The following is an 18,865-nucleotide window of genomic DNA, read 5'->3' on the forward strand; positions in this document are numbered from 1 at the left end:
TTAGACTTCTCCCTTACTTATCCTTCCTCTTGCTCATGCTTCTAGAAGGCCTGCACCAACCTCCAGGATGGACTGAATACTGGACTTGCAGTTAGAAAACTTGGTTTCAATCCTAACCATGCTACATGGGCATGTCACTTAAACTGGGCCTTAGTTGAGTAGAGGTTTGAACCTCAAAAGTCCCTTCAAATCTTTGACCCCATGACACAGTGGTTTTGACCGTTCCTGACTTCTCAGTTCTTTTCCAAACAAAATTTAAGAATTTAGTTTAAATTTCTTTCAACTGTATTTCTGTGTTGGTAGGGAGGGGGAGCAGGAGTGGAGGGGTGGGGGGAAAAGGTGTTGAAGGAAGGATGCTGGTACTGATGAGGCCAGTAGTTCTGAGTGGCCTGGTCTTCCAGGCATTATGGGGTTCCCACAGTCTGGGAGAGAAGGGTACAGGACTCACTGCTTGGTTTTCATCCACAGACAGATACCCAGTACACGATGGGGGTGACTGAGAACATCAAGGCCTTGTGAGTAGTGACTGCCTCTTGATCCTCATTGGGGATGGGGGTTACCACAGGTGATAGCTCTGGCTGGGACCCTCAGGTTCTCTTTCTCCTTCCCAGGGCTCTGAGAACTCAGCGCCCTCCAGTTGCAGCTCTAGGGCTGGACTAGAGCTAAACTTGGGGGCAGACTCGGAGTAGAGGTCAGGAGTGCACAAGTTGTCCTGAGGTTTCAGTAGCAGGCATTTGGGACCAAGACAAAGAAAGACTAGGTGACAAGAGTCCGTAAGAACAGAAGTCTGACCAACGGAAAAGCAGAAAGTTTGAAAAATACCTTGATAAAAAATCATGAGGGTCAGAGAAGACCAAGCCACAAAATGACCTTGATGTTGATTGGTTGACCTTCTGAAATAGAGCCCTCCCTGTTGTAGTGTAGGACTATCCTGGGCCCTGGGGAAAGAAGTTTGGTTCATCTTAAGAGCCCTGGGAGAGGGGGCCAGAACTATCAAAGCTTAGCTCCCCTTCATCCTTCTCTCCTTCATTTCCATTTTTTATCCTTATTGAGAAGTTTTATGTTCAAAGTTAGTTAAATACAATAAAATAACTTGAGAAATATTCAAACTTTCAATAATATTGGACTTTTCATGGACCAAACTTCAAGCCTAGGTCTTATGAAATACACTCAAAAATTCTACTACTGACCTGTCAGAATAATAATATGATATTGGTAAATGAACCTCAGGGAGAAATATCACCCTTATTTTAAAAAATCAACTGACTAAATTTTTTTCAATTTAAGAAAAACACCTTTATTTTACTTTTTTTTAACATTCACTTTTATAAGATTTTGAGTTCCATCGATTATTTTTTTAAATAGATTTTTATTGGTATGTTCTGTTTTAACATTTCCTAAATTTCCCCCTGCATTTCTTCTCCTCCCAGAGATCCATCCTATATAACAAATAATTTTTTTAATGAAAAGGAGGAAGAAAAAAATCAACAAAACTAATACATTTTTTAAAAATCTGACAATGCATGCAGTGTTACACACACACACACACACACACACACACACACACTCCTTTGTTGTTCAAGGTCAGCCTCCATTCCTTTCCAAAGTTCTTTTTCACCTCTGTGAAAAAGGTACAAAGTACTTTTCTCACCTGACCCTGGCAATCACTGAAAGGTAAACAAGGCTGGGCCCAGGTTTAAGGTGTTTACAGGTAACTGGGTCTGCTCCTTTGTGATTCTCTTTCCGTGAGAAATGTGGTAGAAGTGGGAGCAGAGCCCAGTCTGTCTGCAGGGCTCTCCCTTAGGATCAGAGCCTCCTACTTACTCCCAGGACAAAGCCTTGGGGCATGGTTCGGTGGTGCCCTGTTAGAGAAAACAGTCCAGTTCCACCCTCCAGGCACCCCAACCTGGGGTTCTGATTGAAACGGAGATAAATGATCCTGTTGTTCCTGCTCAGCCACTCATGACCCTGCTGTCCTCCCATCACACATTCACTCCCTGGCCGTGCACAAGTACCAGCCTTGTTTCTGGCTGTCTCTGCACAGGACAGGTAGTTCATTTAAAAAAAAATTTTTTTTTTAATTTGAAATTAGGCATATTGGAGGAAAAATGGAAGAATCCTTCCTCTCCCATGTCTTAGCTGACACCACCATCCTCCCCTTAGACTGGGAACCGTAGGATTCTTGGCTCCTGGAGCTTTTTTAAGAGAAAAAAGGCTCCCCATCTCCCTGCTTAGGCTGACACTGAACTAGAGCTCCATCCCTTAGTTCCTCCCTCTTCTTCCCCCCCAGGACCCTGCTTCTCTCTGGGGCCAGGCTGATAATTAACATGAGGGAGGGTGGAGAGCACAGAGCAGAAATCTTTCCTGACCACTGTATCCCCATGTCGTTTTACTGAGCCTCCTTCGTAGTAGAAGACAGTGGGAAGTCAGAGAAACTGGGTTCAAACCCTGCTGTTGCCCCTGTGTGACTGAGCAAGTCACCTAAACTCCCTGGGGCTCAGTTTCCTTATGTGTAAAATGAAGGGGCTGGACTAGATGGCCTCTGAGTTCCTGATTTGTGATTACTCCCTCCCTCATTCCCTCACCAGATTCCCCACTGAAATCCATTCTGGCCTCCTAGAAGTCATCTCTCCTTCTCCACACTTTTATCCTGACTTTTCCCGACTCCGAGAGTCCTTTGGAGACCCCAAAGAAAGAGTCAGGTAACCAGTGCAAACCACCTGGCCCCCACCACCATTCCTCTGCATGTGCCTTGACTTTCCTCATCCATAGCATGGGTTTGAAGTCTATCCTGCGGATCCCAGCTGACCCTGAGCCCAAATCAGACACCCCTCTTCCTCCCGAGAAACCCCGGACACAGGTCCCCCATCACAGGATTACCCAGAACAGGTTTGGCCCCTGCTGGGAGTAAGGGTCCAGGCCCCTGACCTTCTGGCCGCATCCCTCTCCGCCAGGTGGAGAACCAAGCAGAACCTGGACTACTGTTTCTTGATGATGTACGCACAGGCCAAGGGCATGTACTATGTCCAGGTCAGCGCCCGGGAGAGCTGGGTGGAGGGCAGGAGAGGGAGAGTACTTCTTATTTGTGTCCACTGGGGGTTGAATGTGGAGGGGAGGGGATTTCCAGGGAGATGCTGGACAGGGGCTCAGGTTCTGGGGATGGCAGTATTGGAAAGCAACCTTCTTTCTAGCCTGCCACTGGGAAAGCAGCATGGGAACCCCAGTATGGTCCCTGGGCAGGGTTGGGGCAGAGCCAGGGGTCAGGGAATGAGAAGCCTGACCTCCCCCAACACACACACACATACATACACCCCTATTCTCTCTCATGGTGAAGGGGAATTGGGGGGGGTCAGCTTCTGAGCCTCCCTCCCCTCCCCCTGGCAGTTGGAGGATGACATTGTGGCCAAACCCAACTACTTGAGCACCATGAAGAATTTTGCTCTCCAGCAACCCTCAGAGGAATGGATGATCCTGGAGTTCTCCCAGCTTGGTTTCATTGGTAATGAGTGCATGGCCCCCTCCCCTGTTCTCCTCTCTCTTATCTTGCCATGGTGCCATCCCCAGCTTCTCTCCTTTGCCCATGCCAAAGCTGTTGACTGGTCAGCCCTGAGTGGCCTCTTCCTCCTTCTTTTCCTCCAGGTCTCCTCTTCCTCCTTCTTGCCTCTTTTTCTTTTTTCTATCTTTCCTCTTCTTCCTCCTGATTTCCATAGTACAGTGAAAAGAGGGCTAGATTTGGAATATGAGGTCCTGAGTTCAAATCCCATCTCTGTCATTTATTGACATTTGTTGACCCTGGGCAAGTCATTCAGAGTCCCTGGGCCAAAGTTTCCTTTTCTATTAAATGAACATTGGTCTAGACGGCCTATGAGGCCTTCCAGTGCTGGCTCAGTGATCCTTTGCTCCTGGCTTTCTCCTGTGCCAGCTCCATGTTTCACATGAAGTCCCTGGACCTGCCCAGACAGACAGTCCCAGGGATCAACACACACATCAGGTTCTTGGAGACATAACAGATTCAACATATTTGCTTGGCATGCCATTGTCTTGGGCCAACCACGGTCAAGAAGCTTTTATCTAGGAGCTGACAGCCTAGCATAAAGTATGAAGGGAGAGCAGGGTGACCCCTCAGTCTTGTAGCTCCCCTCACCATCAGTCGGTCACTCACATGCATTAATTAACTGGAGAGCAGCTGGGTGGTTCAGTGGATGTTGGGAGTCAGGAAAACCTGAGTTCCAATCTAACCTCAGACACTAACTAGCTGTGTGACCCTGGGGAAGTCACTTAACTCTGTTTAGCTCAGTTTCCTCATCTACAAAATGAGCTGGAGAAGGAATGGCAAACCACTCCAGTATCTTTGCCAAGAAAACCCCAAAAGGGGCCACAAAGAGTCAGAAACAATTGAAAATGACTCAACAGCAATTAATTAAGTGCCCACTATGTTCCAGACACTGTACTGCCTTCTGGGGATCCAAGGACAAAAATGAAGCAGCCCCTGTCCTCAGAGAGCTTGCATTCTACCAGGGGGGACGGTATCTATATACAGTAACGCAGAGGCAGCTGGCGGGCTAGTGGATAGGACACTGGGCCTGGAGTCAGGAAGATCAGATTTAAAATATGGCCTTAGACACTTGGCAGCTGTATGACTCTGGACAAGTCACTTGACCCCTGTCTGCCTCAGTTTCCTCAACTGTAAGAATAATAAGAGATAAGGAATAACATAATGTGAGGTATATTATCCACCGGAGGAGGAAATGACAGACTGCTCCATTATCCTTGCCTTGAAAGCCTCGTGACAGCATTGACGTGCTGTGGTCCAGAGGGTCATGGAGAGTCAGGCAGGACTGAAGAACAACAATGTAATGTAAGGGATAATAAGATAATTGGGTTGCTGTCAGGATCAAATGAGATAATATTTGCCATGGGCTTAGCTCATGGTAAGTGCTAGAATTCCTTCCCTCCCCTGATGCCAGTCCCTCTGCAGATTCACTTCAGGAGTGATGCTGCCTCTTTCCACAAAACCCCAGTACAGGTGGTCAGGGGGAGATGGCTCTGAGCCCTTCCTAGCCTGGCCCAGCCCCACACTCGGCCTGGAAGATCACAGAACTGGAAGGCATTTCAGGGGCCATCCCATCTCCCTAAGAGGCTCCCAACCAGTGGTCAGGGACCCTCCAGAACAGCCTCTTCTGCTCTTAGATCAGCACAATCTCAGGAGGTTTTTCCTTACACAGACCTTGATTTTTGCACCTCTGTAGCTCCACCTGTTGCTCCTTGTCCTGGTCTGTGGGGTGAGGTGGAGGCACCTCGGCCTCCTTTCTGTCCCTCACCCCAGCTCAGGCACTGTTGGTGGTCTCTTCAGGGAAGATGTTCAAGTCTCTGGACCTGAGCCTGATCGTGGAGTTCATCCTTATGTTCTACCGGGACAAGCCAATTGACTGGCTTCTGGACCACATCCTGTGGGTGAAGGTCTGCAACCCAGAGAAGGATGCGGTGAGTAAGAGGGGCTGGAGAATGGGCACCCCTCCCTTCTGTTCTGCCAGGGAGCAGGCCTGCCTGGCACCAGTCTCTCTCTTCTTGTCTGTGGGCGTGACTTCATAATAGCTAGGATTTATATAGCGCCTTGAAGTGGATAAATATGATCTCATTTGATTTTCACAACAATCCCTGGGAGATGGGCACTGTTATCCTCATTTTACAGATGAGTTCATGTAGCCCAGGCCATCCTACCTGGTGAGACATGAGGCCTGTAATTAATCTCTGTAATACCGAGTCCCCACTGAGGCTTGCCACATGAACCCTGAGCCAGGGCGTGTTAGTAAAGGACTTGAGCCATTTACATTCTCCAGAATTCTTAACTGATCGTGGACCAGGGAGGCTGGGCAGGCATGCCTGCCCCGGTTCCTGGACCAGTTCCCTGCCTTTTGTAAACCAAGGGTCACATCAGAAGGTGAAGAAGCACAGGCTGGGGCTATCCCAGGCCTCTTTGCCATCCCAGGAGCAGGGGGTTTCCCCAAAGCACTGACCCAACTGTGAGGATGGTGTGTATAGAGCCACCTGGGAGGGGTGGCTAGAGGGTTACCTTCGTTCTGCCCTGGCTGGCAGTAACCTTCCGCTCTGAGATCTGTGACCACAGTGCTGAAGGCCAAGGGCACCCACCCCATCGATCTGTTTGCCTGCTCTCTTTGTGTAACTCGCCTTTCTGTTCATCTGCCTTTTCTGTCTGTTTTTCCCACATGTGTCCACCTACTCTGCCAGTCTCCTTGCTTCTTTCCAGCTGTCCATCTCTGCCCTATCTGTCTGTCTGCTCGCCTGTTACACGTGTTGTCCAGCGGCTCTGTCCCCAGAGCCTGTTGTCCTCATCATCTACCCCTTTGATCTGTTTAACTGCATATCTAGACTACTCCCCACACTTTTTTAAACAAATTTTTAATTTATTAAAAAAAATTTTTTTTTCTGGGGCAGCTAGGTGGCACAATGAATAGAGCACCGGCCCTGGAGGCAGGAGGATCTGAGTTCAAATCCGGCCTCAGACGCTTGACACAATTACTAGCCGTGTGACTTTGGGCAAGTCACTTAACCCCAATTGCCCTCCAAAAAAAAAGCAAAAAAGTTTTTTTTCCTCGTACTTTTCAAAAGACAGTTTGGTTTTAATGGATTGAACTGTGGACTGGGAGTCAGGAAGACCAGGGGGGCTCAAATCCTACTTCTGACAATAACAAGCTTCGTGAACCTAGGCAAAGCCTTCAGTTTTCTTATCTTAAAAATGGGGACAACACTGTTATACCTACTTCACAGAACTTTGCTGTAAGGGTCAAATGTGAAAATATACGTAAGGTGTTTTATAAGCTTTAAATCCCTATAGAAAGTTAGTTACTACTACTGCTGCTATTACTGCTAACACCACCACCACCACCACTATTCATGCCTACCATTCTGTTTGTATTCAAGCCCCTCCTTCCATTTCTGTCCACCTGCCAACCCAGCCAATCTCTGTATCTGCACTGTCTCTCTGACTCCCTCTCCTGGCTGGGGTTAACTTTTCCTCTCTGTCTGTCCAGAAGCACTGTGATCGACAGAAAGCCAATCTTCGGATCCGCTTCAAACCTTCACTTTTCCAGCATGTGGGCACCCACTCCTCCCTGGCTGGGAAGATCCAGAAACTCAAGGTACATCTCTGCCTTTCTTCCGTGGTGCCACTTGCCTTCCACCCCTTTTTCTGTCCATTTGTCCTAGAGGCAGGAAGACCCATTGTGTGCAGGGGACATAAAGTAGTCCAATTTTCCTGGAACATAGTTTGATAAGGCGGAAAAGATAGGGTGGCACCACATTGTAGGGGGCTTTGAATGCTAGGTAAAGGGAATCCTGAACTTGATTCAGTAAGCAACAGAGAACCACTGAAGATTTTTTAATTAGAACAGTGTCATGACCAATTTATGTATTTGAAAGATTAGTCTGGCAGTGGTGTGAGAAGTAAATTAGAGGGGGGAGAGGATGAAGACGTCTCCTAAGCAGGCTATTGCAGTAGCCTGGGCAGGTGGTAATGATGGCCTGTTTAAGGCTTGTGGCAGAGAGGATGGAGAGGCTGGCAGTGTGAACCTTCCAGATTCACAAATCAAAGTGGGACATTTTCCCATGAGACTTTAGGGTTTCCCTGTGATCACAGCGCTGAAGGCCAAGGGCACTTCATTGATTCATTCATTCAACAAGCATTTACCTTGTGTCTTACCTTCTAATATGGCCTCTTGCCTGCTTTGAACACAGGCTTCAAAAAGGAGAAAGTAGTCAGAGTCAGAAGACCCAGGAGATCCAGTCCCTAATCCTGGATAGCTGTGTGACCTTGAGCAATTGCCTTTTCCCTCAGGATTTCAGTTTCCTTAACTATAGCATGAGTGGGTTAGATTACTTGGTCCCTGAGATCTCTCCTGGGATTCAAGAAAGAATAACATAAATAGTCCTGGGCTAGGGCAGGGTTGAAGCCTGACTCCTTTCCACCTCCCTGCCTTGCAGAGCCTCTCTCCTCTCCCTGCCTTTGGATCCATTGCACATGGGACATGTCTGGCAGGGGCTGTGAGCGCCTCCTGGTTGTCTTTAGCCTTTTCAGTCATCTTCAGTTAACTCTCACAGGAAAGTAGTAGGTCCAGGGCCTGTCCTCACTCAGGATGGCAGGAGAGGAAAGGAATGTGGGCATGATGACCCAGGAGCACTAGCTGAGCTAACAAGGTGCAGTACTCAGGACAAGGAGTAAAAGGAAAAACAACCCTGGGCTTGTACACACACACCCCTCAGACTGACAGAAATGGGAAGCCTCATTGGGGGAAAGGCTGTGGGGAGACAGGCAGGCTCATTTTCTGCTGGCGGAACTGTGAATAGGCTTTACTGTTCTTGAAAGCAATTAGGAGTAATGCAAGAAAAGCTCATACCCTTTGACCCAGAGATTCCACTTCCAGGATTGTACATATGCCAAGGGAATTACTGACAGCAGGAAAAGACTCCCGTGTACAAACTGATCCTAGCTGCACAATTTGTGAGAGCAAACCTCAGGTCAGGTACAGTGGTCAGCATCAGGAACACATTCAGTTAAAGGATACCTCACTCCTTTGTGTTAATAATTGATAAACTGACTTTTCTGGGTAATGTTCATGTGTTTGTTGGGAAGTGTATGTTGTGTCAACAAATTGTATTGATAATTTTTTTAAGCAAAGCAGAGAAAAGGGCTGAGGTTGGCTTGCCTATCTGACCCTCAAGACTGTCCAAAAGATGACCATCCAGACCCTCTGGTTGAGAATTCTTTCAGGGGGGTTTCCATCAGTCCCATTCATACCTCTTTCCCCAATCTTTCTCAAGAAGGGAAATGATAGGGGAGGCTAGGTGGCACAGTGAATAGAGCACCAGTCCTGGAGTCAGGAGGACCTGAGTTCAAATCCAACCTCAGACACTTAACACTTACTAGCTGTGTGACCTTGGGCAAGTCACTTAGCCCCAATTGCCCTGCCTTCCCCCCAAAAAAAAGCAAAAAAAAAAAGGGGGGGAAATGATAGGGAATGAGCCTGCATTCCATTGGCTTATAGTGAAGAAAAAATACCCACTGCTGCCAACCCCAGACTTTCTACATAGCTGCAGCAAGTTTGCTGACATATGGGATGGAACCTCTTAAGAATTGTGGGATTGAGTGTAGTGGTCTTAGGGAAGGGTAGAGTGGTGTTGGTGGTATCATTGAAGTCTGGGTGACCACTTTTGCTCTCACTTCCTGGGTTTGTCACTCACACAGGTTTCACCATTGGTCATGAATGTTAGCACGTCATCCTTGAAGGTCATCCAGTCCTGGAGTTGTCAAATTCAAATAGGAATGGATCCCTGCTGGCCATATGTTGACTTAGAAAACTACAAATTAACATTTTCTGTATCATATTATATTTTTATTTATTTTGTTAAATATTTCCCAATTGCATTTTAATCTGGTTAGGGCAACATTTTGAGGGCTGTGAGTTTGATGCCTCTGAATTCTAATTCAACTCATCTTGAGCAAAGAATTCCACTACAGCCTCCTGCCAAGTGGCCATACAACTTCTGTTTGAAGATCACTGTTGATGGGGAACTCATTACCTCCCATGGGCATGATTCCACTTTGGGACAGTATTAGTTATTGGGCCTTTTTTGTTCATTATTGAGCTGAAAATTGTCTTTGAAGCTTCTTCCCAATGGTGCTTTTTGTGCCTTTTGTAACCAGACTGAACAAGTCTGTGATGGCCCTTCAGATTTTGAAAACACCTATCCTTCTTTTCCAAGCTAAAGATCCTGATTTTCTTCAGCTGAGCCTTGTATAGCATGGTCTCTAGTCCATTCAGCTTCCTACTCATCTTACTTCCCTGGATGTGTCAGAGTCCTTAAGATGTGGCCCCTAGAACTGAACACAGTAGGAGGTCGGACCACAGTTGAGAACTATTCCCTTTCCTCCTCCTAGACACTCATGGCTTACCTGGGACTGTCAGAAGCCCTCAACAATTGTTAGTAGCTTTTGTAAATCATGGTGTCACCATAGAACTGAGGTCAAGGTAAAGCATAAGAGGCAGGATGGTTGGCACAGGGGCCTGGTGAGGTCTCAGGGTGCCATGGTTGGATGATAGCATAGCAAGTAGCAGAGTGTGGGCACTACCAGGAATTCTGGCTTTTCAGTCCTGGGGACTGGAGTCAAGCAATGAAAGTCAAATAGGACCAAGAAAAGAGCCCCAGAGTTGGTCCCTGTGACTAGGTTTTCTGTACTCTGCAATGGCTTCTGCTTCTGGTCTGTTTGGTCACTGAGAACATCACCTTCTAGCTGGTAATGCCAGACTTTAAGGCCCAAGGATGGGTAGTAGCTCCATTGCCCAGGAGAGGGTGAGGAGGAATGCTGAGGCCTGAGGATCTGAGGTGACCTCTTACCAAGACTGCATTTACAGCAAACGGTCATTTGGTCCCAGGCAGTGCTGGATTTGGGTGGTCATAGATTAGGCCCTGTCAAAGGTCTGTTGGACTTCCAGAATTCAATGGGAAGAGCCATTATTCCAGAGCCAGAAATGGAGATGGAAGATGGAGGTTTCATGGTCAAGGAACTACAAGTAGGCTAGCATTTCTGGGCGATCATAGGATGCTGGGAGAGGAGGGGAGGAGACAGGAGACGGGAGCTAGTGGGTAAGTCATGTCAAGTAAAGGGTTTTTTTTAAGGACGGAGATGTGGACATGTTTCTAGGCAGCATAGAAAGAGCCAGGAGACAGGGAGAGATTGAAAATGAGAGTAGGATGCAAGTATGAGCAAACAACTCCTGGAAAGGTCAGGAGGCAGTGGGATCAGGGGTGCGGAGAGAGGGACTGGGCCTTGGTGAAGGAAGGCAGGCGCCATCTCTTCCCCTGAGACCAGATGGAAGGGTATCACGGGGGGGGGGAAATGTGAGCTATATAAGGGGCAGCACTGACCTTTGTGGATCCATCTGGCTGCCGTGGGAGGAACAACTACACTCATGGGACATCTAAGATCTGTTGTCCCCCTTGAGATGGATCCATGCTGGGCAGGCTCTGGGGACATGTCATTGAGGCATGAGGGTCCCAGGATCAGACAGATTTAGAGCTAAAAAGTCACCTAGTCTGAGCTCAGGAAACCAAGGCCCCAAGAAGCGCACGGCTGCTCTGAGGTTGCAGCGCTGGTGGATGCCTGAGGTGGGGGTCTGGCCGCGGCCCTCTGCCCGTGATGCTGCTTCATCCAACCACGAGGATGGATCTGGGTGGCCAGGAGGCCCTCCTCGCTTCTGCCCCCAAAATGTGTCCTGGGGGGATGGAAGCCCTTCAGAAATCTGAAACCTGCATGTGGAGTGGGAGCACCTGGGCTCAGATCTTACTCAGCCCCTTGGATCTCGGGCAGGTCATTCATCCCTCTACCTTTGCTTCTCCATCAGTAAAATGAGAGGGTTGTACTAGGTAATTTCCAAGATTCCTTCTACCTCTTAACGGATCCTGTGACACCATCATCATAACAACTAGCACTTATGTAGTTCTTTAATGTTTGAAAAATACCAAAACCTCATTTCATCCTCCCAGCAGCTTTGGGAAGTAGGTGTCATCCCCATGTTACAGATGAGGAAACTGAGGCAAACAAGCTAAATGACTTGTCCAGGGTCACTCGGCTAATCAGGATCTGAGGCAGGATTTGAACTTATGTCTTCCCAACTCTATGTCCCATACTCTATTTGCTGTACCATTTAGCTGCTTATAGATCAAAAAATGCATTCTGTGTTTTTGAGAGCCTCAGTACTCAATAATGGGTGTAAAGTAAAGCAGTGGCCCCCTGTCTAGGGCGCTCCCAGGGGAGACAGATGAATATAACCTCCTTCTGGGTTTTTGCATGAATTCATGAGCCCTCCTACTTGGACACTGACCCCCTGGGCCCAGCAACAGCCTGGGCCTGAGTGTGGTGGCAGCTTGGCATCTGTTCATCTCCAGGGCATTGCAAGTCCTGACAGTTCCCTGGTAGGGGCAGGAGCTGCGCTGCACTGAGGGGGGCCAGCAAGGGCTGGGGGAGTGGGGAAGTTGCCAGCTCAGATCTGGTGTCACTCGCCCAGGAAGGAGGATGCAGTCTGGGGAGAATGGCCACCCGGGTGTCAGCAGGACCATGGCCCAGAGAGCTGTGGTGTGAGTCAGTGCCCAAAGTCCTGAGTGCGGCTCTTGCCAGAATGATGTGGTCCAGGCCTCCCTCCATTGAGTCTCCCTTCTTTGATCCAGCCTCCACACAGTTGCCATATTGGTATTTCTAAAGCTCAAGTCTGAGCATGTCACTTCTTGTTCAGGAAGCCCTAGTGTCTTCCTCTTCCTTATAGCTAGGATACTTTTCTCTGGCATTCAAGGCCTTTCACAGTCTAGGCTCAGTCTCTCTCCTCAGAGCCTGGCTCAGGCCAGATGGGCCTACTTGATGTTCTCCATACAGAAGGTCCCATCTCTCCTCTCCACGCTTTTGCACGGGCTGTTCCCCATATTTGGGACACCCTTCTCTCCTCTGCTTCTTGGTACCTCTAGCCTTGAGCTCTGCCTTCTGCTTCTCCTCTTGTGTTCTTCCTCCTCTCACCTCCCGAGAAAGGCATCTCTTTTATAACAAAGAATTTAAATTTAAAAATGAGAGGGGGCGGCCAGGTGGGGCAGTGGATAGAGCACAGGCTCTGGAGTCGGGAGGACCTGAGTTCAAATCCAGCCTCAGAAACATACTAGCTGTATGACCCTGGCAAGTCACTTGCCCCCCTCTCCCCCCCAAAAAAGGAAAAAAAAAATCCAAACCAATCAAAATATTTTTTAAAATGTACCATTCAATATTCTACACCTCTGCAAAGGAGCCTGGGAATGGGCAAGTGTCTTTCCGGAGGCTTTTCCTGACTCCCCCAGTGTTTAGTACTCCCCTGCCATGTGACTGTTTTCTAATTGTCCTGTTGTTTTCTCATCTCTACATATGATGGTAAGCTCCTTGAGGGCAAGAGGAATGTCTTACTTTTCTCTCCCCAGAACCTAGTATAGTTGCTAGCACAGAGCAGATGATGAATTAATGCCTGTTGATTGGTTGACTAAAGGGACCCTTTGAAGTTGCCCTTGAACCTTCAGGCGCGGCTTGTTAGGGAGGGTCTGTGGCCTCTAACTGTATGGGAGTGTCCCTCCGACGGAGGAAGTTTCAGAGGGATGTCTCCCTAGGTGCAAGGGAGGCCCCCCTCTCCAGACACGTCAGGGATGCTGTTAGGTCAGAGTGGTGGGAGTGGCCAGGGGTGGCCGGGCTGGGAGAGGTGAGCCCAAGCCCCCTCCTACCCCTTCCCAGGGGAGGTCCTTCTGTGCTGAGGCTCAGTTGTAAGTCAGGCACGACCCATATCACCCCTTGCCCCCACGCTTGTGCTTGTGTCCAGGACAAGGATTTTGGTAAACATGCCCTGAGAAAGGAGCACATGAACCCCCCTGCTGAAGTCAGCACGAGCCTCAAGACGTACCAGCATTTCACCCTGGAGAAGGCCTATCTGCGTGAAGACTTCTTCTGGGCCTTCACTCCCATAGCTGGAGACTTCATCCGCTTCAGATTCTTCCAGCCACTGCGGCTTGAGCGGTCAGTGCCCCTACCCCCGACCTAGGTGAGGGACTCAGCCATGATCCTCTCTAGTCGCCTTAACAGAGCCTCTGTCCCCACCATGAACCGAACCCTGGACTTTGTCATAATGCTGCTGGCCTGGCAGCTAGGAGAGAGAGGCTTGCCCCGTCTCGGCCTCTGTCTCTCTGTCTGCCTGTGTCTATCTCAGTCTGGCTCTGTCCCTCTCCCTTTCTCCCTCTTTCTCTCTGTGTGCCTTTGACTTTACAAACAGCGTGAGTCTCTGTCAAACAGGTTTTTCTTCCGAAGTGGAAACATCGAGCACCCACAGGACAAGCTGTTCAACACCACGGTGGAGGTGCTGCCCTTTGACGTGAGTAGGTCGGCCCCCGGGGCAGGCAGGTGGGAGGGGTCACTTGATAATGGACAGACTGCCTTGGGACCCACAGTGAATTCTTCCTCGTTCCCCTGCCTGCCTCCCCAGCCCATCTGGGATGACCAGCTGTGCCCTGTTCTTGCCCTTTGCCCCCCAGAACCCACAGTCGGACAAGGAGGCCCTGCAGGAGGGCCGAGGGGCCACACTCAGGTATCCCAGGACCCCAGATGGCTACCTCCAGATTGGTGAGTAGGCCCAAGCCAGGGGGCATGGGGGTAAAGACTCGGCAATAGTGAGCACCCCATTTGTTTCACTTAGCAGTGGATGGAACACTGGACTCTGGAGTAAGGAAGACCCGAATTCAAATCCAGCCTCAGATATTTACTAAATGTATGACCCTGGGCAAGTCATTCTATTGATGCCTGCCTCGGTTTCCTCATCTGTAAAACAGGGAGAATAATAGCACCCCCCACCCCCTACCAGGGTTGTGCAGATCAGATGAGATATTTGTAAAGTGCTTTGCAGACCTCACAGTACTATGTACACCCTAGCTATTACTACTGTCCATTTTATTGTGGGGAAGGACCAAATGTCTGTCTTCTGGGGCTGGGTTCTCTCTGCTTGCTGTCTCTCGCCGCCCCCTTTCTGAGGGAGCCAGGTAGGGGTGGGGGGATCTCGCTATGAGATGCCTTCACCCCTCCAGGTTCCTTTTCCAAGGGTGTGGCTGAGGGTGAGGTAGATCCAGCCTTTGGGCCCCTGGAAGCTGTCCGGTTGTCAATCCAGACCGACTCCCCAGTATGGGTCATCCTGAGTGAGGTAAGAGGGCCTGAAGGCATTCCCTTTCATGGCGCTCTATAAGTCGGGGGCCTTGGGAAGCCAGGGTCCCACTTTGTCCCTGACATCACTGATGCAGAAGAGCCTTTTAGCTTGTGTCCTTCTGAGCCACCACTCCTGACTGACCTTTACCTGCTCTGTTCTTTCAGATTTTCCTGAAAAAGGCTGACTAAGCATTGGAGGGTGAAGGGAGCAGAGTTTTCAGGCTGCAAAGCCCCATCCCGCCCCAGTGTCTCCCCCGTCATCCTGTGGGAAACCTGTGCCCTTGTTTCAGAGCCTAGCAGGGCACAAGATCTGGAGGTGACAGGACCAAAGACAGCCCTGGGGGCAAAGGGGAGGACTGGGGTGGTCTCTAGGGGGCCTCCCACCAAAGCCTACCATAAAGTGGTACTGAGGTCCCCAAGGCACACATGGGGCTGGTGGGGATGAGGGGCCTTGGAGGGGGAGATGAGCCCCATGGCCCTGAGGCCATCCTTGGCCTTCACTCCACATTCCCCACTCTGCCCACCAGCCTGATGTGGGCAGGCCCCACGTGGGTGTCCAGTCCTAGGGAGCTGGTGCTATCTCCTTGGGCTGGGCTGGGCTGGGCCTGGATGGGCCAGATGGATGGGGCCCTGGGACAGTTGAGGATACCTGCCCTTCATTCCTTCCTCACGATGGGGCCAAGGAGCTGGGGATCAGGGTGCCTGGGCCCCCCGGCTGAGTGTGATGAGGGCCCAGGATTCCAGGGGACAGGCCTTTCCGAAGGTGCTGCCCAGCCCTGGTCCCTGGCTGTGCTGCGTGCTGGTGGAATTGGGGGGCCCCTTCGGGCTTAGGCGGCCGTACACTGGAATGCATCATACTACTCTAATGTGCTGTGTTTTTTATTATTGGATACATTTGATTTTTTCACGTATGTCGATATATAATTATATAAAACGTGAATTGTAATAAAAGTTTAATTCCGTTTCAAACCTTGGAGGGAGTCTGCATCACACTCCCCTCTCTAGGGACCCCAGGTCTTTGTTTCTCCACAGTGCCACTGTCACCAGAGCCCTCCTGATCCCTGGTGGGATTGGCACTTCCCAAGCCCCCTTGGTCCAGACCCTCTGTCCCCTCATGGGATTCTACCCCATTTCTACCCCATCACTACCAGTCTCCTCAGGAGGGACATCTTCAGGGAGGCTGGAAGAAAGTGGGAGGCCAGGCCCAATGCAGACAGAGCTATCAGCAGCCAGAGGACACGGGCACTGAAGTACAGGGGGCCCAGTCTGCAGAGGTTGAGGGGGGTGAAGGTCAACAAGAGGATGTACCCCTCCAGCCCTGCCTTCTCTTCCTGCCCCAAGTCCTTGCTCACCTCCCCTCAGGTGACACGGCATAGCCATGGAAGTATTTGTAACGGGCAGCCAGGTAGAGGAGGCCACAGGCAGCAGCTGTACCTTTTCCAGAGAAAGAGTAACAGCTTTTAAGACCCCTGGAAGAGAGTGGGGGCAGGGCAAGCAGCCCCATGACCCTCATGCATGAAGTGATGGGGTGACTGGCAACATCCTCACACGACCTGGGGCACACACATCGGAGTGCCTTGTGACGAAGGACACCCTTATGAGACTGGAGCGCTGAGGTGTGGGGGAGGGTTTGGCTCAGTATACACCCAGGGCCCCAGCCCCTGATACCTTGATGGAAGAAAATGCCAGCGACCCAGAGGACGGCCAGGAACAGGGGGAAGTACTCTGTACAGTTTGCTCTGTAGTGGGAGGTCAGGGTAATGAGGAAAGGAGAAAGAAGAGAGCTGAGCTCTCTTTCCACCTCCCACCCAAGACTCCCTCTCTCAACCCTTGGTCTATTGGGGAAGTGAAGGGGCCACAGGAAGAACTTGTCTGTCACTCCTTGCAAGGGGGAAACTGGGAAGATGGGGACAGAGGCTTTCAGGGCATAGGGGAATGAGTTCTGGGCTGAGAGCCATGGGGACTTTGTTTTACCCGCTTCTGCCAATTTTTACCCTTGGTTATCTTTCTCTTGGGGCTGTGAAATGGAAGTGGAGGAAGAGCCAACAGCTAAGGCTTTCTCCTACATCCCAAGTAGTGATGAGTATTTCAGGGCAGGGTGGGGTCCTAAATGTCAGGGCATCGAGAGGGGCAGGGCCCAGATGTGGCAAAGCTCTATGACCCCTTTTCCCTTGGACCCTGAAGTCCAGGCACACAGAGATCCCAGGGCAGGATGAGCCCGCTATGTCGGGCCTCAAGCTTGACACCTCTGAGTTCAGCTAAGGAGTCAGAAGAGTAGGGACGCAGATTCTTGGGCATCTTCCCTGATCCTGTCCAAGGCTCTGGGCACACACACATCACAGATCCTTACTGAGCTCTGAAGACTCTCTCAAACTCTGGGGGGCCAGTGGTGGCTGGGGGTGACACCCTGAATCTCCTCCTCGCTGTGATCACCTGCCAGGAGAAGTAGGCTGAGGAGGAGAGGAAGAGAATCAATCGGTCAGTTTTCCCCTGCTTCCCTGGACCTGCCAGGCCCCTTGGCCTTATCACCAGTTCTGAGTGCAGTGGGCAGGGGATCTAGCATTCTGATGCTTTTTCTACTAGAGATGTTATTTAATTTCTCTCATTTATAAAATGGGTTATGTAGGACTTGTACTTTTCTCAAGAAAAGCTTAGGCAATGATACAGAAATGTGAGCTATTCTTAGTGAATTTAGTCAGATGTTCTTTTGGGGTAAGGTCACCTCTCCCATCCACCTGCCTCTGGGCTATCGTGGAGGGCTTCCTAAAATGGGAATGAACCTCCCTGAGGATCTCTAAACACTCACCTGATGACACTTAGACATAGAAATACACACTCACGTCCTACAGGTGAGCCCAGGAGGCTTTGGACTTTATCCTTCATTTAGTTTGCAAAATTTAGTCAAATCATGGAGAAGTGCTTGCTGGGGCCAAGGCACCTGGAACATGCCACTTTGGGCGATGTAGTTACAATCTGGACTTCAGTCGAGGCCAGTAGAGGGTATTCTTGCTTCCCTCCAGTGTAAGAAAGCCCCCCTAGAGGCCATCCGAGGTCGCTCCCTGCTCTGGAATTCCTTGGAAAACTGAAGATTTATCCCCTTTGGATGCATTTAGAAACATCGTGGATAATCACTAATGGCAGAGGGGATAGAAGGCTGGACCGAGTCAGGAACACCCGAGTTCAAACCCTACCTCTGACACAGTGACAAGTCACCCAAGGTCTCAAAAGAACTGCCGAAGAGTGGCCCATCTGAGTTGGAGGTTTCCTCACCAGGAATTCCCTCTACCAACAAAATCGGGTTTCTGGACAAGCCACCCTTTCCCTCACCCCCAAGAAAACAAAAAACAAAGGCAGCCGAAACCCCAGGGGCCGAGATGTCTGTGGTCATGAATAGTGTCCCTGACACTATTCTGGGACCATCCTTCCTTTCCCGTTCCCCTGCCCCCCATGGTCCCAGACTCGGAGTTTCGGAACGGGGGCTTCAGAGCTAAAGGGGGAACTCAATTGGACTGAAGTCTGTGTGTCTGTCCAGACAGCTCTATGCCCTCTAACCCCCACCCTAAGTCACCTGGCTGAAGTCTCAACCCCAACCAACCCTTCCCAGAGGTCGGCAGCCTCCTCTCCCGCTAGGCTTCTGGGGGCGCCTCCACAGGATGGTCCTGAGATCTGGGGGCGGCAGCTGGTTACAGCAGAAACCTTGACTCCCCTGAAGGTGGGCTGGCCCTTAGAGCGGGGCTTAGGGCTGAGCCTTACCTTGTAGCAGGACCCCAAAGAGGGTGACTGTGGCTAGCAGGGCCACATCTTCACGTCCCCCATACATGATGCCCGATGGCCACAGCAGGGGCGTCCCGTGCTTTGGCTAACCCCCTGGCAGTTGGCTCTTAAGGGCCAGTCGGGCTCCACCCAGCTGCCTCTACTCTCCACCCCCCGACATTCATTTCATCATGGAACTAACCACTCCTGTCCCTTTCTCTCCCTCCCATCTCCCTTAGAGGAAGCCCCCAGCTTCCCTGCTGAGAAGCCCATCCCGGGGGAGAGATTGGAAGGAGGAGAAGATGTTGGGCTTCCGTCCCAGCGCTACGCCCTTCCAACTCACAG

The 18,865-nt window shown here is 50.3% G+C and overlaps 2 protein-coding genes across 3 annotated transcripts in view; one reads left to right on the forward strand and one right to left on the reverse strand.

The window, feature by feature from the left end:
* The window catches only part of MGAT4B (alpha-1,3-mannosyl-glycoprotein 4-beta-N-acetylglucosaminyltransferase B), a 58,306-nt gene extending 42,570 nt beyond the window's left edge, over positions 1-15,736 (forward strand). The window contains exons 5-15 of one of the 2 annotated variants that reach the window (XM_069077730.1): positions 469-515; positions 2,589-2,702; positions 2,955-3,030; positions 3,385-3,499; positions 5,354-5,484; positions 7,056-7,160; positions 13,401-13,594; positions 13,868-13,946; positions 14,107-14,194; positions 14,653-14,765; positions 14,933-15,736. In XM_069077730.1, coding sequence (XP_068933831.1) covers positions 469-515; positions 2,589-2,702; positions 2,955-3,030; positions 3,385-3,499; positions 5,354-5,484; positions 7,056-7,160; positions 13,401-13,594; positions 13,868-13,946; positions 14,107-14,194; positions 14,653-14,765; positions 14,933-14,956 — 1,086 coding nt within the window. In that variant the 3' untranslated portion in view covers positions 14,957-15,736. Of the gene's footprint in view, positions 1-468; positions 516-2,588; positions 2,703-2,954; positions 3,031-3,384; positions 3,500-5,353; positions 5,485-7,052; positions 7,161-13,400; positions 13,595-13,867; positions 13,947-14,106; positions 14,195-14,652; positions 14,766-14,932 lie in introns of both variants that reach the window. The other variant, XM_069077729.1, reaches the window with a different exon arrangement.
* Positions 15,704-18,865, reverse strand: LTC4S (leukotriene C4 synthase). The gene is made up of 5 exons (XM_069077731.1): positions 18,521-18,865; positions 17,118-17,217; positions 16,436-16,506; positions 16,120-16,201; positions 15,704-16,033 (listed from the first exon to the last, which is right to left on the reverse strand). Exons 1-5 carry the CDS (start codon positions 18,585-18,587, stop codon positions 15,901-15,903), a joined length of 453 nt encoding a protein of 150 aa, XP_068933832.1. The 5' UTR covers positions 18,588-18,865; the 3' UTR covers positions 15,704-15,900.

This window comes from Petaurus breviceps, unplaced genomic scaffold, assembly GCF_028583685.1.
Source record: "Petaurus breviceps papuanus isolate PSGF00001 unplaced genomic scaffold, PetGlider_PUasm1.0 90994, whole genome shotgun sequence".
Lineage (NCBI taxonomy): Eukaryota > Metazoa > Chordata > Mammalia > Diprotodontia > Petauridae > Petaurus > Petaurus breviceps.

Coding starts and splice junctions, on each gene's coding strand:
- LTC4S (XM_069077731.1), bottom strand. CDS start 18,587: ATGTATGGGGGACGTGAAGATGTGGCCCTGCTAGCCACAGTCACCCTC. Junction 17,218..18,520: donor CTTTGGGGTCCTGCTACAAG/GTAAGGCTCAGC, acceptor TCTCCTCCTCAG/CCTACTTCTCCTGGCAGGTG. Junction 16,202..16,435: donor TGGCATTTTCTTCCATCAAG/GTATCAGGGGCT, acceptor TCTCTGGAAAAG/GTACAGCTGCTGCCTGTGGC.